Raw genomic sequence first — 26,947 nt, 5'->3', positions numbered from 1 at the left:
GCCGGAAAATTTAGTTGAGGTTTACCGGGGGTACAAAACACTGGCACCTGGTTGCTGACTATCAATCCGATCATGATGTCAGTCCTGGTGCAATGACCACGCTTGCGCCCCACTCACTAAATTAGGTGCGACCGCCTCATTTAGCGACCGCCATTAATCAAGTCTGAAAAAACAGTTGGTACAGCCTTCCACAGTCGTTAATTGGTGGCTTACTTAAAGGGATGAGGAAGCACTTCCCTCAGAGGTCACACTAAGAGCAACATTTACGCAGGGTATGGTGCTTGAGCCTCCGAGTTTGCAGTAACAGACAGAAGTAACAGTACAGCTTGAAAAAAAGTCATTTAGAAAACTTTAATGGGTGCATTACTATGCCGTCAGCGTCACATTCTACATGCTCTAGTAAGGCAGCGTTAAGAGAGAAGGGCTGTTGGCCATGTCGGCGGCCAAAGGAGGAGAGCCACTAGACATCGGGGCAAGAGACCTTACCGGTGTCTTATGGCTTATGGCTTATGGCTTTACCGGTGACAATGCGCATACCTGGAACTATCCGAGGTGCAGTGTGTCAGAAGGCTGCGCTTCTAAAAGTAGGTAGTTACAGAGATATACCATCTCCTGCAGGCAGACCTGCAGCCTCACATCGGCACCAGGACTGTACTGCCCGTCTCAGTGAAGGTCACAGTGGCACTCACCTTCTATGCCTCCGGCTCCTTCCAGGCTGCATCAGGGAACATATGGAGCGTCTCACAATTCATCGCACATCGCTGCATCTGCGACATCACACTGGCTCTCTACACACGCAGAATGGACTTCATTAACTTCCCAATGACCAAGGAGAAACAGAATGAGCACGCATGTGGGTTTGCCAGCATAGGAGGCTTCCCGAGGGTTTAAGGAGCAATTGATGGCGCACACGTGGCCCTGCAAGCACCATTCCGGAATGCAGCGGTCTTCAGAAACAGAAAGGGATACCAATCCCTAAATGTTCAGCTGATGTGTGACCACGCGCATCGCATCCTCGCAGTTAATGCCCGCTATCCTGGAAACGCACATGATGCGTTTATCCTGAGGGAGAGCACTGTGCACGACTGTTTCAGCCACCATGGGAAGGCCGAGGCTGGCTGCTCTGGGACAAGGGATACGGCTTGGCCACCTGGCTAATGATCCCCCTCCGCAACCCCACTACAGACCTGGAGGAACACTACAATGAGAGCCATGCCACCAACCGCAACATCATAGAGCAGACAATAGGGCTGCTGAAGTAGCGCTTCCGATGCCTGGACCACTCTGGAGGCAGCCTTCAATATTCTCCTCACCAGGTCACTATTCATTGTGGTGTGCTGCATGCTACACAACTTGGCCTTTATGAGGGCCCAGGCCTTGCCTGTGGGGACAGCAGGCCCACCTCAGGAGGAGGGGGAGGAAAAGGAACAGGAGCCTGGTGATGCCCCGAATGTCCAGCAAGGCGACGAGCACCAGCAGCAGCCACGGAGGAGACAGCGTTCCAATGTTGGCGGCCTCAGGGTTATTCGGCAGCGGCTCATAAGGCATTGGTTTGCTTAAATGGAGAGAGCTGAGGGATGCAGCTAATAATGACCACACATTGTGCCACGATAATACCACATCTCCGTCACAAGTCCACAGTCATACACCAGTGGCTGAAGGCGATGGTCAAAGTAACATTTTATTTATTAACATCCCTCAAACAACCCCAAAAACCCCACACCCACAAAAAATAAAAAATGGAGCTACAGCCACTTCAAAGACCATAAAATATCATTGTCATGCAGAACATATGTACAAATGCCTCATGGGGACACATTTTATCAGTGCGTGTTGCACTCACATTTCCCACCTCTCTGCCTCACCCCCCTCCCACGCCTACTGTTCCTCCTCAATGTGTGGTCTCAGTGCCTGCAGCAAGGCTACTTGAGGGCTGCTCTGTGTCTGAGGGAGACGGGACAGACAGCCTAAGATGAACCCTGGACCAGTTGTGGGCCTGGAAGGCCCAACTGCTGACTGCACCGCCTCAGGATGTGTGGCTGCAGTGTTGGATGGCTGGGGTACAGACCATGGCAGGTGCAGAGGCGGACTGGCAGTGGCAGGAGCAGGAATGCTGTCATCGTGAGGAAAGAAAGCACCTTCCATTTCCAGCGGCCCACTGCCATTCCTTCGGGGCGGAGCCAGAGCATCAGGAGCAATATGTGCAACCACAGATTGCTGACCTGCTGCGGTACCGTCTGTTCCCCATCCGTCTGGGGATGACAGAGAGGATGACAGCAGACGCTGCTTACATGGCATCACTCTGAGACTACATAAGCTCAGACTGCACTTGAAACGTTGCAGTGTGAGAGTGCATGTCAGCAACCAGTGTCTGCATAACATCACAAAAACCTTGCGTGTCTTCGGCCTGTGATGTCATGGCTGCTGCCACGTCATCCATGGCATCGCTATCACCTCTGACCCCACTGTCGCTCTTGAGCCTGCTTCTCGGTTTAACTGGGCAAGGATGGGCTCAGTGGACTGCTGAGAGGCTTGGGCAATGCTTGAGGCGGCCTCTGCCACGCGCCCAGTACGTGCATCCACGCTCTGTGGCACCCTCCCCAATGCACCCATAAGCTCACGGTGCATCTGCATGGACTCCCTGGACATAGCCTCCAAATCCAGGTCCTCATCTGCCTGTCTCTGAGCAGGGCTCCTGGGCTGACATACCCTCCGGAAAGCTTGCCCCCGAGCTTCTCCTTGCTGCAGGCTACTGGGGCCAAGAGCGTCCAGATCTGGGAACCCCAGGAGCGTGTTCTCCTCCACCGAGCAGGTCTCCCCACTCACTGGCATTGAGGATGGGTCTTGCTCTGTGGCCACACTCATCTCCACATCCTCCTTATCTTCCCCTTCATGTGACGATGGCGGCTGACGGGCACGCTGTGGCTCATCTGGCTCATCATCTGTAAGCACAAAGCAACAGAAGTGTGGGTAGCAGTTGATGAGGGGGCAGGAAGGGAAGAAGGAGCTACATATTGTAAGGCATGTGGGCTCAAGGGTACCGGGTCTCACAGAAAGCGCCCGTCTCATTCACAAAACGTCACTATCGAGCGGGGCTCTGCCTCACCGGCCTTCACCGCTCCAACTGGTGCATTCATGAGGGTGGACATTCGCTCCTCCATGTTGGTGAGATCCTAGAGGTCAGGCTCCCCTCCACCCATCCGTTGCTGCTCTCGTCTATTGTGGGCGAGTTTGGCCAATGACTAAAATGAGAAGTTGTCAGTGAGTCTGTCGCTATTCGTGTGCCACACATGTCTGCAGGAAGTGACTCGCTGTTAATGTCACGAGGTCTGCATCTCAGCCTGCGTGGCAGTGCACAGTGGATGTGTTAAAGGTGGGATTTGGGAACAAAGGGCTGTGAGTAAGTATGAGGCTGAAGGCCTGTGGCCACATATGAAGAGATAAAAAGTGATGGTAGGTGTCCTCAGGCTGAGTCGGGAGTTAGAAGATGAGAGACGCTTGAATGGGCGGGCCATGTCTGGTGAGGTGCTAGAGAGCTTTTAAGGTGTCTCCAGCAATGAGGAGCATGGTCTGGTATACATAGAGAAGGGGTGGGCAGTGTAAAGCTGTTACATTGTATAAGACTGAGGCTCACATGAATGCATTGCAAGGTTAATGTAAAGGGTACTTACCCTGACGGTCCTAGTGAAGTCATTGAATTTTTTGCGACATTGTGTCACTGTCTTGGCTGTCGTGTCGCGGGCAGAGACATGCTGGGCCATCTCCCTCTACTGCCCACTTAGTGCTGGCCTTCGCCCCCCTCCAGGATGTAGCGCATTATTGCGTCTCTCAACATTGTCAAGCAAGGACGCAAGGGCCGTGGCCGAGAAATGGTGCATTCTCTGCCTTCCTCCCTGCTTGTCCATTTTCCCGCTCTCAAGTCAGTGAGGAGGTGGACCTGCGCATGCGCATACTTACTTTGCCGCACCTTTAAGACTCGGCTTTTCCCGGAATGTGAATCAGACTTCATGCGCAATGGTTCGGCAAAATTTAGCACCAGCATTTTCGTTAGTGCCCCACCCACCCCACCCCCAGGCCAGGTGTGTAACGCCTGATTTAGCACCCTTTTCAGCTCTTGGTCCAATTCCAGCAAATTTCTTAGCACTATACTTACCGCTCCGCCTGGATTAATGCCTCAAAATGGGCGGGAGGAATTTCCATCCCAAAGAGTTCAAGATAAAGATTTCAATGTTTGACAACACATTAGCATAAAGTCTACATGAACATTGGCTAAAACACCCAAGTGCCGACCCTTGCGTGTTGTTATTTGGTATGATTGGACAAGGATGAGCATGACTGTGAGGAGTGGCTAGTGAGATGGGCAAGTGATAATGTAGATAGAGAGAAAGAGGGTTGGGTGGAGGTGCAAGTTCAGTTGGTGTGAGTAAGGATGTGCAGGAGTAGGGTAGGGAATGCTGAGTGATGCAGATGTGACGAGTAGCACAGCAGTATGAGGTTGAGTGTGGCTTTGCAGTAATGTTTCATGATCTACTGAGATCATTCAAAGATTTGTGCCACTGCAGCCAGGTCCTTCTGACAACATCCTTGATTATGCCCTCTTGTGCAATGTGCATCCAGGCTGCGTTGGTGTCCTGGGGAGGTCTCTTCCATCCATTGGAAGGGAAGAGCACCTCTCTGCGTGCTGTGACTCCCTTCATAAGCATCTAGAGGGAGTCACGGGAGAGCCTGGGTGCAGCTGTGCACCTTTGTGCAGTGCTTGTCAGTGTTTGTAGCAACTCAATGCTACAGAACACTGACAGAAGAACTGTCAAACTCAATGTGGACATGGTCCCTTTAAGGAAAGCGGAAGATGATGCATCATCAGATAATGTTATCAGACCAGCTTCCTGTTAGTTGGCCGGGAACCCCACAGGGCGGGCTTAACAAGATTGCTGTCAGAGGGCGGGCTAGAGCCAGGAGCGCGTTCCCAACACACCACCACTGCCGCCCGCACCCAACTCATACCTGTTGGCAAAATCGCGGCCATAGAGTCAAGACAAGACGTAGTTTTCAGATGAAGTGGGGTGAGTGAGCAGGGATTAATTGGACCATCGCCTGTAGATGTAGTTAAGTCCCATTTTAAAGTCAGGCATCTGGATTTCCACAGGTTCTCTACAGTGGGAGATTGATATAATTCCCAGAGTAACAGCTAAAAATGGCTATTGAAGTGATTTCTCCAGGTTTCCGCTAATCTCCCACTTTTCTTCTGCATCTATTCTGTTGTGGGTTAAATGTCAGCCTTAGATCAGTGGTACCATTGTTACCTCTGAGTCAGAAGGTTGCAGATTCAAGCAGCACTTCACGACATGAGCAGATAATCTAGGATGACATTTGTCATGTATCTTACATTATTATATATAACTGTATCCTAACATGCTATACATGACTGTAATAAGATATGACCTGTAACCACCAGCATACTTTACCACAAGGGGTGCACTTGCAAGAGACAGGTATATAAGGACAGGTCTCAGGCAAGTGCGGCATTCCAGAGCTGTGAAATAAAGGTGCAGGTCCAGAGTGACCTTGACTTCACTACATTCCTCGTGTGAATCTGTACTGAGGGGACAGGACTTTACAGTGGCGACGAGTTACGGGATTACAGAATCCACAGAATGGCAAACAACGGATCAAATGAAAAGTACAATGCTGGAGACAATTGGGAGGACTTTATAGAAAGGCTCCAGCAAAGCTTTGTAACCAAAAGACTGGTTAGGAGATGACAAAGCAGACAAGAGAAGAGCCCATCTCTTGATCAGCTGTGGCTTGAAAACATACGCTTTAATGAAGGATCTGCTGGCAACTGAGAAACCAGCAAGCAAGTAGTTTGAAGAATTTGAGCACACTGGTAAGAGACCACCTGAAGCCAGAGAGCAGTCTACACTTGACCAGACACAGGTTCTACAACTACAGACGCTGTATGGGCCAGAGCATACCCGACTTCGTGGCGGAACTTCGGAGGTTGGCTAGTTTATGTGAGTTCTCCGATGAACTAAGGAGAGAAATGCTGAGAGATTTTTTCATTGAAGGAATAGGCCACGCAGGCATATTCCGAAAGCTCATAGAGACCAAGAACCTGACCTTAGAGGCAGCAGCATTGGTTGCACAGACATTCTTGGCAGGGGAAGAAGAAACGAGGTTGATTTACAATGCAGGTACGACAACTAACGAAATATCAGAACAAGGAGTTCACAGCGTGAAACAAGCTGCTACCCCCACACACAGACAAAAGCGGGAGAACAGGCCCTCGACAACAGGCAGTGGTGCCAGAAGCCAGCAAGGGCCACAGGAATGGCCGTTCACTCCTCATCAACCCACAATGCGAGCAATCAACTACAAACTGAGAGAAGCTCAAGAGAGATCAGCCAGACGCAGCTCATTCTTTGGAAACAACAGAAATGGTCTGTGCTGGAGGTGTGGGGGTGGGCACTCATCAAGGGGATGTCGATTTTAGCAGGCTGTTTGCAGGAACTGTGAATATACAGGGCATCTGGCCCACATGTGCAAAAAAACGGTAGCTCGGCTGGTATACGAATCGGATGGGTTGGAAAGCGGACCAGAAGATGGTGGGGACAGTACCTGGGATACCGATGTACAGCGGGTCAACACGATCAATGGCCGCTGCTCTTACAACAAGATGCCTCCTATAATGATGAGGGTCCTACTCAACAGGATACCTGTCAACATGGAGCTGGATACGGGAACGAGTCAATCTCTCATGGGCGCTCAACAATTTGAACAACTGTGGCCACATAAAAGTGACAGACCAAAACTCACAAGGGTCGACACCAAACTAAGGACCCAGACCAAAGAAATCGGACCAGTCCTCGGCAGGGCCATGCTCTCCATCACACACAAAGGGACAGTGAACTGACTTCCCCTGTGGATTGTCCCCGGAGACCCCCCAGCACTGCTGGGGAGAAGCTGGCTGGCAAAACTAAACTGGAAATGTGATGATGTACATGCCATGTCGTCAGAGGAACGGACCTCCTTCTCAGCAGTTATAAAGCGATTTGAACATCTCTTTCAGCCAGGTGTGGGCACTTTCAAAGGGGCCAAAGTCAAAATCTACATCACACAGGATGCTAGACCGGTCCATCACAAGGCCAGAGCTGTACCCTATGTGATGAGGGAAAAGATTGAACACGAACTAGACAGGCTTCTGCGGGAAGGCATTATATCACCTGTGGAATTTAGCGACTGGGCAAGTCCCATCGTCCCAGTCATGAAGCCTGATGGATCCGTACAAATCTGTGGGGACTACAAATCTACCATAAACAGAGTCTCCCTACAGGACCAGTACCTGCTGCCCAGAGCGGAGGACTTATTTGCCACATTGGCTGGAGGTAAACTTTCCTCAAAACTAGACCTCACATCTGCATAAATGACGCAAGAATTGACCGAGGAATCCAAGCTACTCACCACCATAAACACACATCGAGGCCTTTTCATGTACAATCGATGCCAATTCGGCATCAGGTCAGCAGCTGCCATATTCCAGCGCAACATGGAGAGTCTGCTCAAGTCCATCGCGGGGACGGTTGTATTTCAAGAGGACATACTTATCATGGGCAGGGACACCGACTCCTATCTCCGTAATTTGGAGGAAGTACTAAAGCGGTTGGATCGGGTAGGCCTACGAGTTAAGAAATCCAAGTGCCTGTTTCTCGCACCCTAGGTTGAATTTTTGGGCAGAAGAATTGCCACTGATGGGATCCGCCCAATAGAGTCCAAAACAGAAGCAATTCGCCTGGCACCCAGGCCCCGGAATGTCTCAGAACTGCGCGCCTTTCTCGGGCTACTCAATTACTTTGGGAACTTTATGCAGAAGTTAAGCACGCTGCTGGAGCCTCTCCATGTGCTACTCAGGAAGGGGTGCGATTGGTTTTGGAGAGACGCCCAGGAACGCGCCTTCAATAAGGCATGCAACCTTCTGTGTTCCAACAGTGTTTTGACTTTCTTTGATCCAGGTAAAAAGCTAGTTCTCACGTGATGCATCAGCGTATGGGGTCGGGTGCGTTTTACAACATGTCAATAGCGCGGGCAAATTACAACCGATAGCTTATGCCTCCAGATCACTTTCACGGGCGGAGCGCGGGTACGGAATGGTAGAGAAGGAGGCACCCGCGTGCGTGTACGGTGTAAAAAGATGCACCAATACCTTTTCAGGGCCAAGTTCGCGTTAGAAACTGACCACAAGCCCCTCACGTCCTTCCCATCCGAGAGCAAGGCAATAAACGCCAACGCCTCAGCGCGAATTCAACGGTGGGCACTCATGCTGGCGCCCTACGACTATACCATAAGGCACAGACCAGGCACAGACAACTGTGCCGACGCGCTCAGCAGGCTACCCCTGGCAACCACGGAAGGGTCTGATGAACAGGACTGTGAGATAGTCATGGCAATCAATGCCTTTCAGTCCACAGGTTCGCCCATGACGGCTCGCCAAATCAGAGCCTGGACGGCCAGCGACCCCACGTTATCCTTCGTAAAAAGATGTGTCCTAACCGGTGACTGGGCAGAGGCTCGCGATGCCTGCCCCGAGGAATTCAAACCCTTTCACAGGCGCATGCATGAGCTATCACTACAAGCGAACTGCCTGATGTGGGGCAGCCGAGTAGTCATGCCTCTGCGAGGCAGAGAGGCATTTGTACGGGAGCTCCACCGCGAGCACCCGGGGATCGTTCTCATGAAGGCCATAGCCAGATCCCACGTCTGGTGGCCTGGTATTGACGCAGACTTGGAGCTCTGCATCCGACGGTGCACCATTTGTGCCCAACTCAGCAATGCCCCCAGGGAGGCTCCCCTGAGCCCCTGGCCCTGGCCTACCAAACCATGGTCGCGGATGCACATAGACTATGCGGGCCCATTCATGTGCAAAATGTTCCTCGTAGTTGTAGATGCATTTTCAAAGTGGATCGAATGCACCATTTTAAACTCGAGCACAACCTCCACCACTGTGGAGAGCCTCGCAAACATGTTTGCAACGCATGGAATTCCTGACATAATGGTCAGTGACAATGATCCGTGCTTCACCAGCGCAGAATTCCAAGATTTTATAATTGACCACGGCATAAATCACGTCAAGACAGCACCATTCAAGCCGGCCTCCAACGGCCAGGCAGAGAGAACAGTGCAAATCATTGAACAAGGCATGCTTAAAATCCAAGATCCCACGCGACTGCTGCTGGCATACAGATCTCGTCCGCATTCATTGACCGGGATCCCCCCCCGCACAACTCTTGATGAAAAGGACTTTAAAAACAAGGCTCTCATTAATCCTCCCAGACATGCACGAAATCATTGAGGCAAAGCACCGTAAGCTGACTGAGTACCATGACAGAAATTCGAGGGGGAGATGGAATGAGATAGGGGACAAAGTGTTTGTACTAAACTATGGCAGGGGTCCCAAATGGCTTGTAGGGACAGTAATGGGCAAGGAAGGAAACAGGCTACTGGTAGTACAAATGGACAATGGCCAAACCTGCCGGAGGCATGTAGACCAAGTCAAAAGCAGATTTACCAACAACACTGAGGAACCAGAGGCAGACTACAATGTGGAACTTGCACCACACCTGGTGGACAGACAGAGGGAACAACCTGAGGAAAGGGCAATCCCAACAGACAGCCCAGGCGAGTCAACAACAATCACACCAATCGAAACAGACAGCCCAGGCGAGATTCCAGCAACCACACCCAAAGAAAAACAGACACCAAGGCAAACAACTGAACCACAACTCAGACACTCCACGCGAGAGCGTAGACCACCTGAGAGACTGAACCTATAAAGACAATAAGACCTTGGGGAGGGTGATGTCATGTATCTTACATTATTATATATAACTGTATCCTAACATGCTATACATGACTGTAATAAGATATGACCTGTAACCACCAGCATACTTTACCACCAGGGGTGCACTTACAAGAGACAGGTATATAAGGACAGGTCTCAGGCAAGTGCAGCATTCCAGAGCTGTGAAATAAAGGTGCAGGTCCAGAGTGACCTTGACTTCACTACATTCCTCGTGTGAATCTGTACTGAGGGGACAGGACTTTACAACATTGAAATACTGTATTGAGGGTGTATTGCATTATCATAGTACTGTCTTTCAGATGAGATCAGTGGAGGCCAGGGATTTCGTAACCTCCCATTCATTTTGAGGTCAGCCAACGGGGTTTTGGAGAATCGCCTCCATTTCAGTGCCAGGAACCTCTGCTACCTGTATTTGTCCTTCAGGTTTGGCATACAAGTCTATGCAGTTCCTGGTTCAGCTTCAGAATAGGTATGTTCAGAATAGAGCTGTCAGCCATGGCTCAGTGGGTAGCACAGTCATTTCTAAGTCAGAAGGTTGTGGGTTCAAGTCACACTCCAGAGACTTGAGCACATAATTCTAGGTTGACACTTCGGTGCAGTGCTGACCGGGTGCCGTCTTTCAAATGCGATAGGTGGATGTAAAAGATCCCATGGGACAATTTCGAAGAAGAACAGAGGTGTTATCCCTGGTATCCTGGCCAATATTTATCCCTCAATCAACATAACCAAGACAGATTATCTGGTAATTATCTCATTGCTGTTTGTGGGAGCTTGCTGTGTGTAATTGGCTCATACATTTCCTACATTATAATAGTGACTACACTTCAAAAGTATTTCACTGGCTGTCAAGTGCTTTGGGATGTACTGAGGTCGTGAAAGGTGCAATATAAATGCAAGACTTTTTCTTTTTTTCTTCTTTGGGAGGAGGAGGCTCCATGAATATCCCCATCCTCAATGATGATGGAGCCCAGCACACGAGTGCAAAAGACAAGGCTGAAGCATTTGCAACCATCTTCAGCCAGAACTGCCGAGTGGATAATCCATATCGGCCTCCTCTTGAGGTCCCCACCATCACAGAACCCAGTCTTCAGCCAATTCGATTCACTCCATGTGATATCAAGAAATGGCTGAGCATTACAACACTGGCATCTATCCGACAATCTGGAAAACTGCCCAGGTATGTCTTGTCCACAAAAGCAGGACAAATCCAATCCTGCCAATTACTGCCCCATCTACTCTCAATCATCAGCAACGTGATGGAAGGTGTCGACAGTGCTATCAAGTGGCACTTATTCACCAATAACCTGCTCACTGATGCCCAGTTTGGGTTCTGTCAGGCCAACTTGGCTCCAGACCTCATTACAAACTTGGTCCAAACATGGACAAAAGATCTGAATTCTGGAGGTGAGGTGAAAGTGACTATCCTTGACATCAAGGCAGCATTTGACTGAGTGTGGCATCAAAGAGCCCTAATAAAACTGAACTCAATGGGAATCAAGGGGAAAATTCTCCACTGGCTGGAGTCATATCTAGCACAAAGGAAGCTGGTTGTGGTGGTTGGAGGTCAATCATCACAGGTCAGGCCATCACTGCAGCAGTTCCTCGGGGAGTGTCCGAGGCCCAACTATCTTCAGCTGCTTCATCAATGACCTTCTCTCCATCATAAGGTCAGAAGTGGGGATGTTCACTGATGGCTGCACAGTGTTCAGTACCATTCACAACTCCTCAGATAATGAAGCAGTCCGTGCCCGCATGCAGCAAGACCTGGACAGCATTGAGGCTTGGGCTGATAAGTGGCAATTAACATTCACGCCACACAAGTGCCAAGCAATGACTATCTCCAACAAGCGAGAGTCTAACCACCGCCCCTTGACATTCAACGGCATTACCATCGTCGAATCGCTCACCATGAAAATCCTGGAACTTGCTCCCCAACAGCACTGTGAGAGCACCTGCACCACACAGACTGCAGCAGTTCAAGATGGCAGCTCACCAACACCTTCTTGAGGGTAATTAGGGATGGGCAATAAATGCTGGCCTTGCCAGCAATGGCCACATCCCAGGAACAAATTTTTTAAACGTCTGCATTCCCCGGTACCCAGCTTGGTTCCCTTCCTGCCAAGTCAGCCAAATTTCAAGCTCAACCCCTCCGAGTGGACCAAACCTGTCTCTGCCACTGGATGAGATGTTAAACTGAGGTGCCAACTGCCTGATTAGGTGGATGTAAAAAATCCCACAGCATTATCAAAGCTGAGCAGGAGACTTCTTCCATTGCATTGGTCAAAACAGATTAATTGTTGATTCATCTCACTGCTGTGACTTTACAGTTTGCAAATTAGCCCAGTGACAATACTTCAAAAGTACTTATTTTTTGGCTTTAAAGTGCTATAGAACACCCTGAAGATGTGCTTTATAAATACAAGGTACCTACTTTTGAGTTGAGCTCCATTGGCACTAATTCGTTGGATTCTATTGGCTGATCCCATAAGAATTTTGTAGGTGTGTTTATCTTACTAATCTTAGTTAAAAACCATCAAGAAATATCAGCATTTATTCTAATTGACCCCCTTTTGACCTTGCCAGTTACAAGGTCAAATTCATGGCAACCTAACCGTCAGTGTCGCCAATTACACTGGAATCTCCTCTCTGAGAAACAAGAGGAAATTGTTCAGCTTGACCGAGATCTCTTGTCTTGAGAGGGTTACACTAACTTACCTGATTTACCTTCATTCACCAGTACATGTTAGTGTTTGCTTTTATAAATCTTTTGCAATGCCACTGTACAATCGCTTGTTGAAGTTACTTAGGATATAATAATAGTCTAAGAATATTATGGGTTCTAGCAGTTACATTCCTCATATTGTGACATGCTTTGAACAGCTGGTTATCACTTATTCTTAAGTGGAATTACCAGTTATTTAAACAAATTATGTGAAGAGTAAAGTGGATCCACAGGGGAACATGGCTGCTTTCGTATTGTGCTAGCCCTATCCTGTTGTTATTAACCTGAATCCTGTGTAAGCCGGTATATCTATCTACACATTTTAAACCAACAGACCATTCAAGAAGTATAAATTATTTTTATGTAAAATTGTCTTTTCACTTGCAGTAATTTCTGACAAATGAGGTAACGATGCAGACTTTAAAAGCTGAGAAACTAGTAAGAGCAAGAAGGGCCATGAGTAAGACCCTGCCAGAGATCAACTGATTAGAATCAACTTTGCCTTTCCGTTTTATTTCTGTAACCCATGACAGCTGATGAGGTGCTTGTGGTGATACGTTCTGTGATTTTTGGAATTTGAACTCTGGACTTCTAATTTATAGTAAAATAATTAAGTTATTGTATCTTCAAATAATATGGGGACCAATAAAGACTCAGAACAGTAACATTAGATTAGATTGTTAAATAATTTCAAATAACTAATTTGTCTTTTAAATCATAATTTGTGTCTTAGAAAGTGGAAAACATAAGAATCTGCAAGCAAATAATGTTCTAGTTACACAACTTAATTCAATACAAAAAGAATGTGAGGTAAAGATTAAAAATATATGTGAAACTGTAATTTTGTTGGTTCAAGGAGTATTGGTGATGGGCATAAGAAAACATGATAGTCTTGCTACATTCTCATCATTGTCGGTTTATCTTATGTATCATGAATTTTGTCCTAAAGTAAATGCTGCAAATGTAATGGCCCTGAAATTCTGATGTCCCGGGTTCGTAAGAAGTTCCTACTGACCCGAAAAGGCACCGGAAAAGACGGTTTCCAGCACGCAATGCGCATGCGCTGGAAACCGACATTTCCGATCTGTCAAGTTTTTGGTCTTGACAGATGGCTGCATCTTGAGAGCTAGGACACTTGCAGGGTAAGATTTCCAATATTTACGAATATCTTGCCCTGCAAATGTCCTTTAAAATCCTGCACGTGAAAAAGCAGGCGTATAGCCTACTTTTACAGGTGCAAATGGTTAAAAATGCACATACAAATAAAAAATAAAGTTATAAAAGCTCTTTTTATGTTTAAAAACCTTCCCCATTATGGTAAGTTTATTTTAAGTGTTAATAAATTTTTTTTTTAAAGTCGGAAAACTTTTTTTTTATAACAACTTTAATTTAAATGCATATTAATTGTGTACTTTATTTTCTATTTTTTTTATTGGTTTTTAAGTGTTTGGGGGTTTTGTATGCGAAACTATACTGTAGCTGATTGGCTGCTGTCACTAGATCCCGGCCTGCACACGTCCCCACGTGCACGAGTTGCACGCGCAGTCACCTCTGGGCCTCAGGCTCGGAAGTTCAGACATAGAAACATAGAAAATAAGTGCAGGAGTAGGCCATTCAGCCATTCAAGCCTGCACCACCATTCAATATGATCATAGCTGATCATGCAACTTCAGTACCCCATTCCTGCTTTCTCTCCATACCCCTCGATCCCTTTAGCTGTAAGGGCCACATCTAACTCCCTTTTGAATATATCTAACGAACTGGCCTCAACAACTTTCTGTGGTAGAGAATTCCACAGGTTCACAATTTTCTGAGTGAAGAAGTCTCTCCTCATCTCGGTGCTAAATGGCTTACCCCTTATCTTTAGACTGTGACCCCTGGTTCTGCACTTCCCCAACATCAGGAACATTCTTCCTGCATCTAACCTGTCCAATCCCGTCAGAATGTTATACATTTCTATGAGATCCCCTCTCATTCTTCTAAATTCCAGTGAATATAAGCCTGGGCGATCCAGTCTTTCTTCATATGTGAGTCCTGTCATCCCGGGAATCAATCTGGTGAACCTTCGTTGCACTCCCTCAATAGCAAGAATGTCCTTCATCAGATTAGGAGACCAAAACTGTACACAATATTCAAGGTGTGGCCTCACCAAGGCCCTGTACAACTGCAGTAAGACCTCCCTGCTCCTATACGCAAATCTTCTCGCTATGAAGGCCAACATGCCATTTGCCTTCTTCACCGCCTGCTGTACCTGCATGCCAACTTTCAATGACTGATGTACCATGACACCATGTCTTGTTGCAGCAACCCTTTTCCTAATCTGTCACCATTCAGATAATAGTCCGCCTCGCTGTTTTTGCCACCAAAGTGGATAACCTCACATTTATCTACGTTATACTGCATCTGCCATGCATTTGCCCACTCACCTAACCTGTCCAAGTCACCCTGCAGCCTCTTAGCATCCTCCTCACAGCTCACACTGCCACCCAGTTTAGTATTATCTGCAAACTTGGAGATATTACACTCAATTCCTTCTTCCAAATCATTAATGCATATTGTAAATAGCTGGCGGCCCAGCACTGAACCTTGTGGTAACCTACTAGTTACTGCTTGCCATTCTGAAAAGGACCCATTTATTCCTACTCTTTGCTTCCTGTCTGCCAACCAGTTCTCTATCCACGTCAATACATTACCCCCAATACCATGTGCTTTAATTTTGCACACTAATCTCTTGTGTGGGACCTTGTCAAAAGCCTTTTGAAAGTCCAAATACACCACATCCACTGGTTCTCCCTTGTCCACTCTACTCGTTACATCCTCAAAAAATTCTAGAAAATTTGTCAAGCATGATTTCCCTTTCATAAATCCATGCTGACTTGGACCAATCCTGTCACTGCTTTCCAAATGCGCTGCTATTACGTCTTTAATAATTGATTCCAACATTTTCCCCACTACCGATGTCAGGCTAACTGGGCTATAATTCCCTGTTTTCTCTCTTCCTCCTTTTTAAAAAAGTGGGGTTACATTAGCTACCCTCCAATCCATAGGAACAGATCCAGAGTCTATAGAATGTTGGAAAATGACCACCAATGCGTCCACTATTTCTAGGGCCACTTCCTTAAGTACTCTGGGACGCAGACTATCAGGCCCTGGGGATTTATTGGCCTTCAATCCCATCAATTTCTCTAACACAATTTCATGACTAATAAGGATTTCCTTCAGTTCCTCCTTCTGCCTAGACCCTCGGTCCCCTAGTATTTCCGGAAGGTTATTTGTGTCTTCCTTCGTGAAGACAGAAACAAAGTATTTGTTCAATTGGTCTGCCATATCTTTGTTCCCCATTATAAATTCACCTGATTCTGACTGCAAGGAACCTACATTTGTCTTCACTAATTATTTTCTCTTCACATATTTATAGAAGCTTTTGCAGTCAGTTTTTATGTTTCCTGCAAGATTACTCTCATACTCTATTTTCCCCCTCCTAATTAAACCCTTTGTCCTTCTCTGCTGAATTCCAAATTTCTCCTAGTCCTCAGGTTTGCTGCTTTTTCTGGCCAATTTATATGCCTCTTCTTTGGATTTAACACTATCCCTAATTTCCCTTGTTAGCCATGGTTAAGCCATCTTCACTGTTTTATTTTTCATCATCATCATCGGCAATCCCTCAGAATCGAGAAAGACTTGCCTCCACTCCTAAAGTGAGTTCTTTGGTGGCTGAACAGTCCAATACGAGAGCCACAGACTCTGTCACAGGTGGGACAGATAGTGGTTGAGGGAAGGGCTGGGTGGGACTGGTTTGCATCACGCTCTTTCCGCTGTCTGCGCTTGATTTCTGCATGCTCTCAACGTTGAGACTCGAGGTGCTCAGCGCCCTTTCGGATGCACTTCCCCCACTTAGGGCAGTCTTGGGCCAGGGCCTCCCAGGTGTCAGTGGGGATGTTGCACTTTATCAGGGAGGCTTTGAGGGTGTCCTTGCAGCGTTTCCCCTGCCCACCTTTGTCTCGTTTGCTGTGAAGGAGCTCCAAGTTGAGCACTTGCTTTGGGAGTCTTGTGTCTGGCATGCGGACTATGTGGCCTGCCCAGCGGAGCTGATCGAGTGTGGTCAGTGCTTCAATGCTGGGGATGTTAGCCTGAATGAGGACGCTGATGTTGGTTGCCTGTCCTTCCAGGGGATTTGTAGGATCTTGTGGAGACATCGTTCGTGATGTTTCTCCAGCAACTTGAGGTGCACCACAGTATGATGGCTGCCGGGGTGGTAGGTCCCTACGGAGCTCCCCTGCTTCAAACAACTCCCACCAGTTCTCGGCAACTATCCTAGCCAATACACGTCGCATACCATCGAAGTTACCTTTCTTTAAGTTCAGGACCCTAGTCTGTGTCACTTTCCAGCTTAATGAAGAATTCTACCATATTATGGTCACTCTTCCCCAAGGGGCCTCGCACAACAAGACAGTCACAGGAGCAGCAGGTAAGTGCGTATCTTTTTGCTTTTTTTAGGTCGTTTTCTCGCGGGAAGAGGTCAAACGCAATTTCAGGGCCATTGAGCTTGCTTGAACCCATGACCTTCTGACTCGGGTGCAAGGTCACTGAGTCAAGGCTGACTCCAGATTTTCTGATGCATACTGCCCAATCTTTAGGTACCAGAGGTAGGAATGGGTGGGGAACTATGCTGGATCATTGCCTATTTTAATTTTTTGCTATAATTTTCAGCAGCCAAAGGAAACACTACCCTAAAATGGATAGATGTGTTTTAAATGAGGTGATGAAATCATAAATTCAATTTTCCATCACTACAATTATGCCACTCACCTTGTCAAACATTGCTAAGTATTACTAAAAAGACAAAAGTGCATTTAATCAGACCTCCCGAGGTCTTTTTTAAAAACTCATAACACTCCTGTAAAGCGCCTTGGGTCGTTTCATTACGTTAATGGCGCTATATAAATAGAAGTTGTTGTTGTTGTTGTCCCCACCATCACAGAAGCCAGTCGTCAGCCAATTCGATTTACTCCACGTGTTATCAAGAAATGGCTGAGTGCATTGGATACAACAAAGGCTATGTGTCCCGACAACATCCCGGCTGTGGTGCTGAAGATTTGTGCTCCAGAATTAGCCGTACCTCCAGCCAAGCTGTTCCAGTACAGATACAACACTGGCATATACCCAACAAAGTGGAAAATTGCCCAAATATGACCACTCCACAAAAAGCTTGAAAAATCCAATCCGGCCAATTACCGCCCCATCAGCCTAATCTCAATCATCAGCAAAGTGATGGAAGGTGTCTGAATATTGTCCAGGTCTTGCTGCATGCGGGAACGGACTGCTTCATTATCTGACGAGATGCGATTGGTACTGAACACTGTGCAATCATCAGTGAACATCCTCACTTCTGGTCATTAATGAAGTAGCTGAAGATATTAAGCGGCACTTATTCACCAATAACCTGCTCAGTTTGAGTTCCGCTAGGGCCACTCAACTTCAGAACTCATTACAGCCTTGGTCCGAATTCTAGAGGTGAGGTGAGATATCAAGGCAGCACTTGACCGAGTGGCATCAAGGGGCCCTAGTAAAATTGAAGTCAATGGGAATCGGGGAAAACTCTTGACTGGCATGAGTCATACCTAGCACAAAGGAAGATAGTTGTGGTTGTTGGAGACCAATTATCTCAGCCTCAGGATTTCACTGCAGGCGTTCCTCAGGGCAGTGTCCTAGGCCAACCATCTTCAGCTGCTTCATCAATGACCATTATATAGTCAGAAATGGGGAAGTTCACTGATGATTGCACAGTGTTCAGTACCAATTACATCTCGTCAGATGATGAAGCAGTTCGTTCCTGCATGCAGCAAGACTTGGACAACATTCAGACTCGGACTGAGAAGTGGCACGTAACATTTGCGCCACAAAAGTGTCAGGCAATGATTATCGCCAACAAGAGAGAGTCTAGCCACTGCCCCTTGACATTCAACGGAATTACTATCACCAAATTCCCCACCATCAGCATCCTGGGGTCACCAATGACTAGAAACTTAACTGTACCAGCCACATAAATACTGTGGCTACAAAAGCAGGTGAAAGGCTGGGTATTCTGTGGCAAGTGTCTCACCTTCTGACTCCCTAAAACCTTTCCACCATCTACAAGGCACAAGTTAGGTGTGTGATGGCATACTCTCCACTTGCCTAGATGAGTGCAGCTCCAACAACACTCAAGAAACTCAACACCATTGGCACCCCATCCACCACCTTAAACATTCACTTCCTCCACCACCAGCGTGCCATGGCTGCAGTGTGTACCATCTACCAGATGCACTGCAGCAACTCGCCACAGCTTCTTTGACAGCACCTTCCAAAGCCACGACCTCTACCACGTAGAAGGACAAAGGCAACAGGCACATGGGAATACCAGCACCGGCAAGATCCCTTCCAAGTCACACACCATTTTGACTTGGAAATTTATCGCCATTCGTTCATTGTCACTGTGTAAAAATCCTGGAAATCCCTCCCTAACAGCACTATGGGAGTGCCTTCACCTCACAGACTACAGCAGATCAAGAAGGCGGCTCACCACCAACTTCTCAACGGCAATTAGGGATGGCAATAAATGCTGACTTTGCCAGTGATGCCCACACCCCATGAACAATTTTTTTTAAATGGCTCAGCAAATATTTACCAAAAAAAATCACTACTTATTTCTCAACTAACTTTGGTCTTTTGACATCTGCAGAAAGCTGCTTTACCATCCACCTTTCTGCCTTCTGATTTGGTGCTCCCATTTTCCCCGCTAATTCTAAAGAGAACACAATGGCCTAGAAATTGGCCTTCTTAGTGCCTCCCGTTGTCGCCTCCGGGGGGCGATAACGGGGCGCTAACCATTTACCGACTGGCGCGGCAAGATGTTTGACTCCCGCTAAATTCGGCGGGAGGTTTGCTGCGCGGTAGGACATTGCGCCCGATTTCCCTCGCCCAGAGATCATGATGTCATCACCGTCCGCATTGCCCCGGTAGCGCCCCAAACTTCAGTTCCGCCCCCCCTGCAGCATCGGCGGGCGAAAACGCCGGCAGCTGCAGGAAGCATTCATCAGGAGGCTGGGTGCTTCAAGGGTGATACTTAAGGCGAGGTGGCTGAGGTAATGAAAGATTTCTAAAATGCTCTGTTCATTTTTTAATCAGCCCGGCCCTCTGCTGCAGTGCATCGGGTTGATCGTGTCATGTATGTAAACTTGTATATACCTTGTACAGCCACCAGAGGGCTCATCCCATGGAGTATCAAGGGATCCCACAATCCCTTGGGAGCACAGGTACTTAAGGAGGCCTCACAGGCTGAAGAGGCACTCTGGAAACCTGCAATAAAAGACTGAGGTCACACTTTACTTTGAGCTCACAGTATCTAGTCAGACTCTTTATTCATATACAACAACTGGTGACAAGATACAGATGACGAACCCAACGATGCAGAGAATAGTGGGTATCTGGGAGAAATTTTCTGAGGGAGATGATGGGGAAACCTTCGTGGAACGACTCGACCAATACTTCGTGGCCAACGAGCTGAAAGGAGAAGCGAACACTGCCAAACGGAGGGCGATTCTCCTCATCATCTGTGGGGCACCAACGTATGGCCTCATGAAAAATCTGCTTGCTCCATCGAAACCCACAGAGAAATCGTACGATGATTTGTGCACACTGGTCCAGGAGCATCTGAACCCAAAGGAAAGCGTTCTGATGGCGAGGTACCGGTTCTACACCTACAAAATGTCTGAAGGCCAGGAAGTGGCGAGTTATATCACCGAGCTAGGACGCCTTGCGGGACATTGCGAATTTGAAGGACATTTGGAGCACATGCTCAGAGACTTTTTCGTACTTGGCATTGGCCATGAAGTGATATTTCGCAAACATTTGACTGTAGAGACCCCAACCTTGAGTAAGGCCATAGCGATAGCCCAGGCGTTCATTGCCACCAGTGACAATACTAAGCAAATCTCACAACACACGAGTGCTGCTACAAGTACTGTGAACAAAGTGATGCTGTTTTCAAATCGCAACGTACAGGGCAGGCCCCACTTGCCTGCAGCTTCACGTCCACAGATGTCTCAGAGTTCACCATCAAGGGTGATGAATGCAAGGCGATTAACACCTTGTTGACGCTGCGGGGGTGATCATCATTTCCATTCATGCCGCTTCAAAGGGTACATTTGCAAGGGCTGTGTAACAATGGGACACTTCCAACGTATGTGCAGGCAAGCTGCAAACCCTGTTAATCCTGCAAACCACCATGTTGCAGAGGAGGACAGATCCACGGTGGATCACAACGAACCAGAGCCTCGGACCGAGGAGGCAGAGGTATATGGGGTGCATACATTTACCACAAAGTGTCCCCCGATAATGCTGAAGGCTGAATTAAATGGACTCCTGATGTCAATGGAGCTGGACATGGGTGCGAGCCAGTCCATTATGAGCAAAAAGACTTTTGAACAATTGTGGTGCAGCAAGGCTTCAAGGCCAGTCTTGACTCCCATTCGCAAGAAACTGAGAACTTACACAAAGGAACTGATTCCCGTAATCGGCAGTGCTAATGTAAAGGTCTCCTATGATGGAGCGGTGCACAAGCTACCACTCTGGGTGGTATTGGGCGATGGTCCTACGTTGCTCGGCAGGAGATGGCTGGGAAAGATACGCTGGAACTGGGACGACGTCCGAGCGCTCTTGCTCGCTGATGACACTTCGTGTGCCCAGGTCTTAAACAAGTTCCCTTCGCTGTTCGAACCAGGCATCGGGAAGCTCCAAGGAGCAAAAGTGCAGATCTACCTGACTCCGGGGATGCGGCCCATCCATCACAAGGCGAGAGCAGTACCATACATGATGAGAGAAAGGATGGCGATCGAGCTGGATAGGCTGCAATGAGAGGGCATCATTTCAACGAGTGGGCCAGTCCGATTGTCCCAGTCCTCAAGGGAGATGGCAACGTCAGAATCTGTGGTGATTACAAAGTAACTATCAATCGTTTCTCCCTGCAGGATCAATACCCACTACCAAAGGCTGATGACCTTTTTGCTACACTGGCGGAAGGAAAGACGTTCATGAAGCTGGATTTGACCTCGGCCTACATGATGCAGGAGCTGGAGGAATCATCGAAGGGCCTTGCCTGCATTAACACACACAAAGGTCTCTTCATTTATAACAGATGCCCATTTGGAATTCGATCAGCCGCGGCAATATTCCAGAGAAACATAGAAAGCTTACTGAAGTCGGTCCCGCGCACGGTGGTCTTCTAGGACGACATCTTGGTTACAGGTCGGGACACAGTCGAGCATCTGCAGACCCTAGAGGAGGTTCTTAGTCGACTCAACCGCTTGCGGCTCAGGTTGAAATGCTCAAAGTGCATTTTCCTGGTGCCTGAAGTGGAGTTCCTGGGGAGAAAAATCGCGGCGGGCGGCATCAGGCCCACCGATTCGAAGACGGAGACAATTGAGAACACACCGAGGCCACAGAACGTGATGGAGCTGAGGTCATTTCTCGGACTCCTGAACTACTTTGGTAACTTCTTACCGGATGTCAGCACATTGTCAGAACCACTGCATGCCTTACTGTATAAAGGAGACGAATGGGTTTGGGACAAAAGCCAAGAAAATGCCTTTGTAAAAGCGAGAAAATTGTTATGCTCAAACAAATTGCTTGTGTTGTATGATCCATGTAAGCATTTGTTACTAGCATGTGATGCGTCGTCGTATGGCGTCGTGTGTGTATTGCAACAAGCTAATGAATCTGGGAAATTGCAACCGGTTGCTTTTGCATCCAGAAGTCTGTCTAAGGCTGAGAGAGCTTACAGCATGATTGAAAATTAGCGTGTGTCTATGGGGTAAAGAAAATGCATCAATACCGGTTTGGGCTAAAATTTGAATTGGAAACGGACTATAAGCCACTAATTTCCCTGTTTTCCGAGAGTAAGGGGATAAATACGAATGCATCGGCCAGCATCCAGAGATGGGCGCTCACGTTGTCCGGATACAACTATGCCATCCGCCACAGGCCAGGCACAGAAAACTGTGCTGATGCTCTCAGTAGGCTGCCATTACACACCACGGGGGTGGAAATGGCGCAGCCCGCAGATTTTGTCATGGTTATGGAAGCATTTGAGAGTGAGCAATCACCCGTCACAGCCCGACAGATTAGAACCTGGACGAGCCAGGACCCTTTACTGTCCCTAGTAAAGAATTGTGTGCTTCACAGGAGCTGGTCCAGTGTCCCAGTGGAAATGCAGGAAGAGATAAAGCCATACCAGCGGCACAAAGATGAAATGTCTATACAGGCAGACTGCCTTCTGTGGGGCAATCGTGTAATGGTTCCCAAGAAGGGCAGAGACACTTTCATCAGTGACCTCCACAGTACCCACCCAGGCATCGTAATGATGAAAGCGATAGCCAGATCCCACGTGTGGTGGCCCGGTATCGATGCGGACTTAGAATCCTGCGTGCACAGATGTAACACATGCTCGCAGTTAAGCAATGCACCCAGGGAGGCGCTACTAAGTTTATGGTCTTGGCCCTCCAAACCATGGTCCAAGGTCCATGTCGACTATGCAGGCCCGTTTTTGGGTAAAATGTTCCTTGTGGTTGTAGATGCGTACTCCAAATAGATTGAATGTGAGATATTGTCGGCAAGCACGTCCGCTGCCACCACTGAAAGCCTGCGAGCCATGTTTGCCACGCACGGACTACCTGATGTCCTTGTGAGCGGCAATGGGCCATGTTTTACCAATGCCGAGTTCAAAGAGTTCATGACCTGTAACGGGATCAAACATGTTACATCTGCCCCGTTCAAACCAGCATCCAACGGTCAGGCAAAAAGAGCAGTACAAACTATCAAGCAGGGCTTGAAGAGGGTAACTGAAGATACACTGCAGACTCGCCTATCCCGAATTCTGCTTAGCTACCGCATGAGACCCCACTTGTTCACTGGGATTCCACCTGCTGAACTGCTCATGAAAAGGGCACTTAAGACAAGGCTCTTATTAGTTCAACCTGATCTACATGAACAGGTAGAGAGCAGGCGGCTTCAACAAAGTACATATCATGATAGCGCAAATGTGTCACGTGAAATTGAAATCAATGATCCTGTATTTGTATTGAATTATGGACAAGGTCCCAAGTGGCTTCCCGGCACTATTGTGGCCAAAGAGGGGAGCAGGTTGTTTCAGGTCAAACTTTCAAATGGACTCATTCACCAGAAAATACTTGGACCAAATCAAACTCAGATTTATGGACTATCCTGAGCAACCCACTTTGGACCTTACCTTCTTTGACCCCGCAACATATACACCAGTGACAACCAGCACTGCAGTTGGCCACGAAGCAGAACCCATCACCCGCTGCAGCCCAGCAGGACTCACCACACCAGGCAGCCCAGCAAGGCCACCTCGCACACATCTTGCCTACAATATCGTTCGCTGAAAAAAACGCTGTGAAAAAGTTGCTCTCATCTGAACTAATCACAGCGGTATGGACGCCATTTTCTAAAGCACAGGTCGCTTCATTTGAAAGACTGCTCTGCTTCAACTTCGGGGGAGTTTGGATGTACTGTGGAAGTCTTTTAAGGTGATGTGAACATCTGAACAAACATCTTATTATACTGTGGATGATTGGAATTTACTTTAGGTGTCTTAGTGGGGACATTTATTGTTTGTGAACAATTGGTGTAATGCTGATAGTTGTTAGAATGGGGCCTGTCATTTCGCAGCCTGCCTTGACTACGCACATGCTGCAGACTAGAGATGGCAGAAGATATATTCAACAGCATTATGTGCCCAATCTAAGACGTGTCAGACTTGTCCAATAACACCTGCCTTAGGAGACTGTGCTTCCACAAGGAGGTTATCAGTGAGATATGGCAGCTCATCAGGAGAGATCTGCAGCCTGCCAGCACCATCAGGACCGTACTGTCTGTTGAGGTCAAGGTCACCGTAGCACTTTCGTTCTACGCGTCAGATTCCTTTCAGGCCTCAACTGGCCACATTTGTGCTACATCTCAGCATGTCACACATTGCTGCATTAGACAGGTCACTGAAGCCCTTTATGTACGCAGGATGGACTTTATCAGCTTCCCGATGACCAGGGAGGCTCAGACTGAGAGGGCTTCAGGATTCTACTGAATTGCTAACTTCCCCAAGGTGCAGGGAGCAATAGACTGTACGTACATTGCGATGCGGGCACCTTTTCAGGATGCAGAGGTTTTTAGGAACCGCAAGGGATTCCACTCCCTGAATCTGCAACTCGTTGTCGATCACCAGCAAATAATTATGTGCCCAATCTAAGACGTGTCAGACTGATGAGAAGGACCAGACCTTACATCCCCCGCACTTACAGGGAGAAGCAGTTTTACCTCAACTTGTCCAATAACACCTGCCTTAGGAGACTGTGCTTCCACAAGGAGGTTATCAGTGAGATATGGCAGCTCATCAGGAGAGATCTGCAGCCTGCAGATCTGCAGTGAATGCCAAATTTCCAGGCAGCATCCATGATGTTCACATCCTGCATGAGAGCACTGTATCTGACATGTTTACCAGTCAGCCACAAGGTCAATGCTGGATGCTTGGTGACAAAGGATATGCCGTCGACACCTGGCTGATGACCCCCCTGCGTGATGCCCATACCGAAGTCGAGAAGCGATACAATGAGAGCCACAGAGCCACTCGCAATATTGTTGAGAAAACCATTGGAGTGCTTAAGCAGTGCTTTAGATGCCTGGACCACTCAGGAGAACAGCTCCAATACCACCCTAAGCAGATAGTTCAATTCGTGGTGGTGTGCTCAATGCTGCACAACTTGGCTATCAGGAGGGGACAAGAATTGCCAGAAGGGACTGACAGTCCACCTCAGGAAAGAGAGGAAGAGGAGGACGAGGAAGTGGACGCTGATCTCAGGCTGACGCTGAAACCATGCCCCCGCCCGCTTCTAGACTGCAGGAAAGGGCCCGTGGTTACTACATAGCTGCAAGACTCTTACGTCAGCAGCTCATAAATGAGCGCTTTGCTTGAAAGAATGTTGTTGTTATTTACAAAGCTGCAACACTGCTGGGTGTGCAGATCATACATCAATGATGTGCATCACCCTGGTGATAGTTACATTTTAAGTTGATTCAAGTTAAGTATAATTATACCCTTTCATGTTAAGGAATTACCAGAATGTAATGGTGCAGCTATCTGAGACCATGCGCAACGAGGTATGTTAAATAAAAAATATTTCATCCGACCATTTGTGTGAATCATAATTATAACTGTAAAAAAACACCCCACCCCACCCCACAACAAATTTATCACATTTACATCATTCGATCGGTCACCATTTCCAACACAGAACACAAATGCAACCCAACAAGGTAGCCCTCTCACCCCTTGCCCCAACCCTCCCACCAAAATAGCACCAACAACATAAAAATATGCCCAAGACGACACCTGTGGCCATGCACCTCACTTTATTCGCACCCGCCCCGGCCTGCTTCTCCGCCGCACCTCTACCCCTTCCCCTCCTGACTCCAAGCTGCCTGGCCGAGAAGCTCCTCAGGCGCTGCTTCATTGGGGGGATGACGGCAGAACCGCTGCTTGGACGGATATGGGAGAGGACGGTCCCGAGGTGGGAATGTCCTCCGGACCAGAAGCAAGATCTTCCTCCTGGCTCTCATGTGTCATTGACAATGGGGGTGTGACACGTTGGGATGCAGTGCTGTGCTCTGGGACCACTCGGAGGCCTCTGCCACCAGTGTTCCTGGCTTTCAACTCCTGGGCCTCCGCCATCCACAGCACATACTCCGTCATGGTGGCGGACATGCTGGCCAGCTGGAGGGATATGACCACCATTGTCTGTTGGATCTGCTGACCTATGTCAACACTCCTCCTGGACAAGTGCACCATGTCCCCGCTCAGATCTGCCGCTCGTGGCGCAGACCTGCCGCGTCGAATCAACCTCCACTTGGTCTGCGCTATCCTGGAGACACCTATGGTGCCCTGTGGCAAGGTGCTTGGGCCCGGTACCTCCACGGTGGATGTGGGAATGGCCACAGGAACACTAGATGTCATCGGTGTCGAATAGATTATGGAAGTTGGGAATGCAGGGTCCTCGAAGTCGGCACTGTCATCCGTTGAGAAGGGACCAAGCAGATGCACGGGCGAGAATCAGTGCTCCTCAGCACCAGATGGAGGAGAGTCCGGCGAGTCTATCCCCGCACCTTCACCTTCTGGGCTCAGTGTTCTTGCATGGAGCCGTACTGCTGACTGAGCTGCAAAACATAAATGAGGTTATTAGAGGAGAAGGGGGTGCTAGGATCACAAGGTGAGTCCAGTGCTACACACAACATATGCATGACAAAAGTAACACCGCTATCAA

At 48.1% G+C, this 26,947-nt stretch overlaps 1 protein-coding gene across 4 annotated transcripts in view; it reads left to right on the top strand.

Annotated features, from left to right (window-relative positions):
• LOC139263407 (protein SIX6OS1-like) overlaps window positions 1–26,947 on the top strand; it is a 198,743-nt gene that overhangs the window by 111,130 nt on the left and 60,666 nt on the right. For all 4 annotated transcript variants that reach the window (XM_070879466.1, XM_070879464.1, XM_070879462.1 and 1 more), the window contains one exon: window positions 13,312–13,388. In XM_070879466.1, the coding sequence (XP_070735567.1) occupies window positions 13,312–13,388 (77 nt within the window). The remainder of the gene's footprint in view (window positions 1–13,311; window positions 13,389–26,947) is intronic.

This window comes from Pristiophorus japonicus, chromosome 4 (assembly GCF_044704955.1).
Source record: "Pristiophorus japonicus isolate sPriJap1 chromosome 4, sPriJap1.hap1, whole genome shotgun sequence".
Classification (NCBI taxonomy): Eukaryota; Metazoa; Chordata; class Chondrichthyes; family Pristiophoridae; genus Pristiophorus; species Pristiophorus japonicus.
Note: the sequence above shows the minus strand (reverse complement) of the source record. Positions and strands in the feature narration are given on the sequence as shown.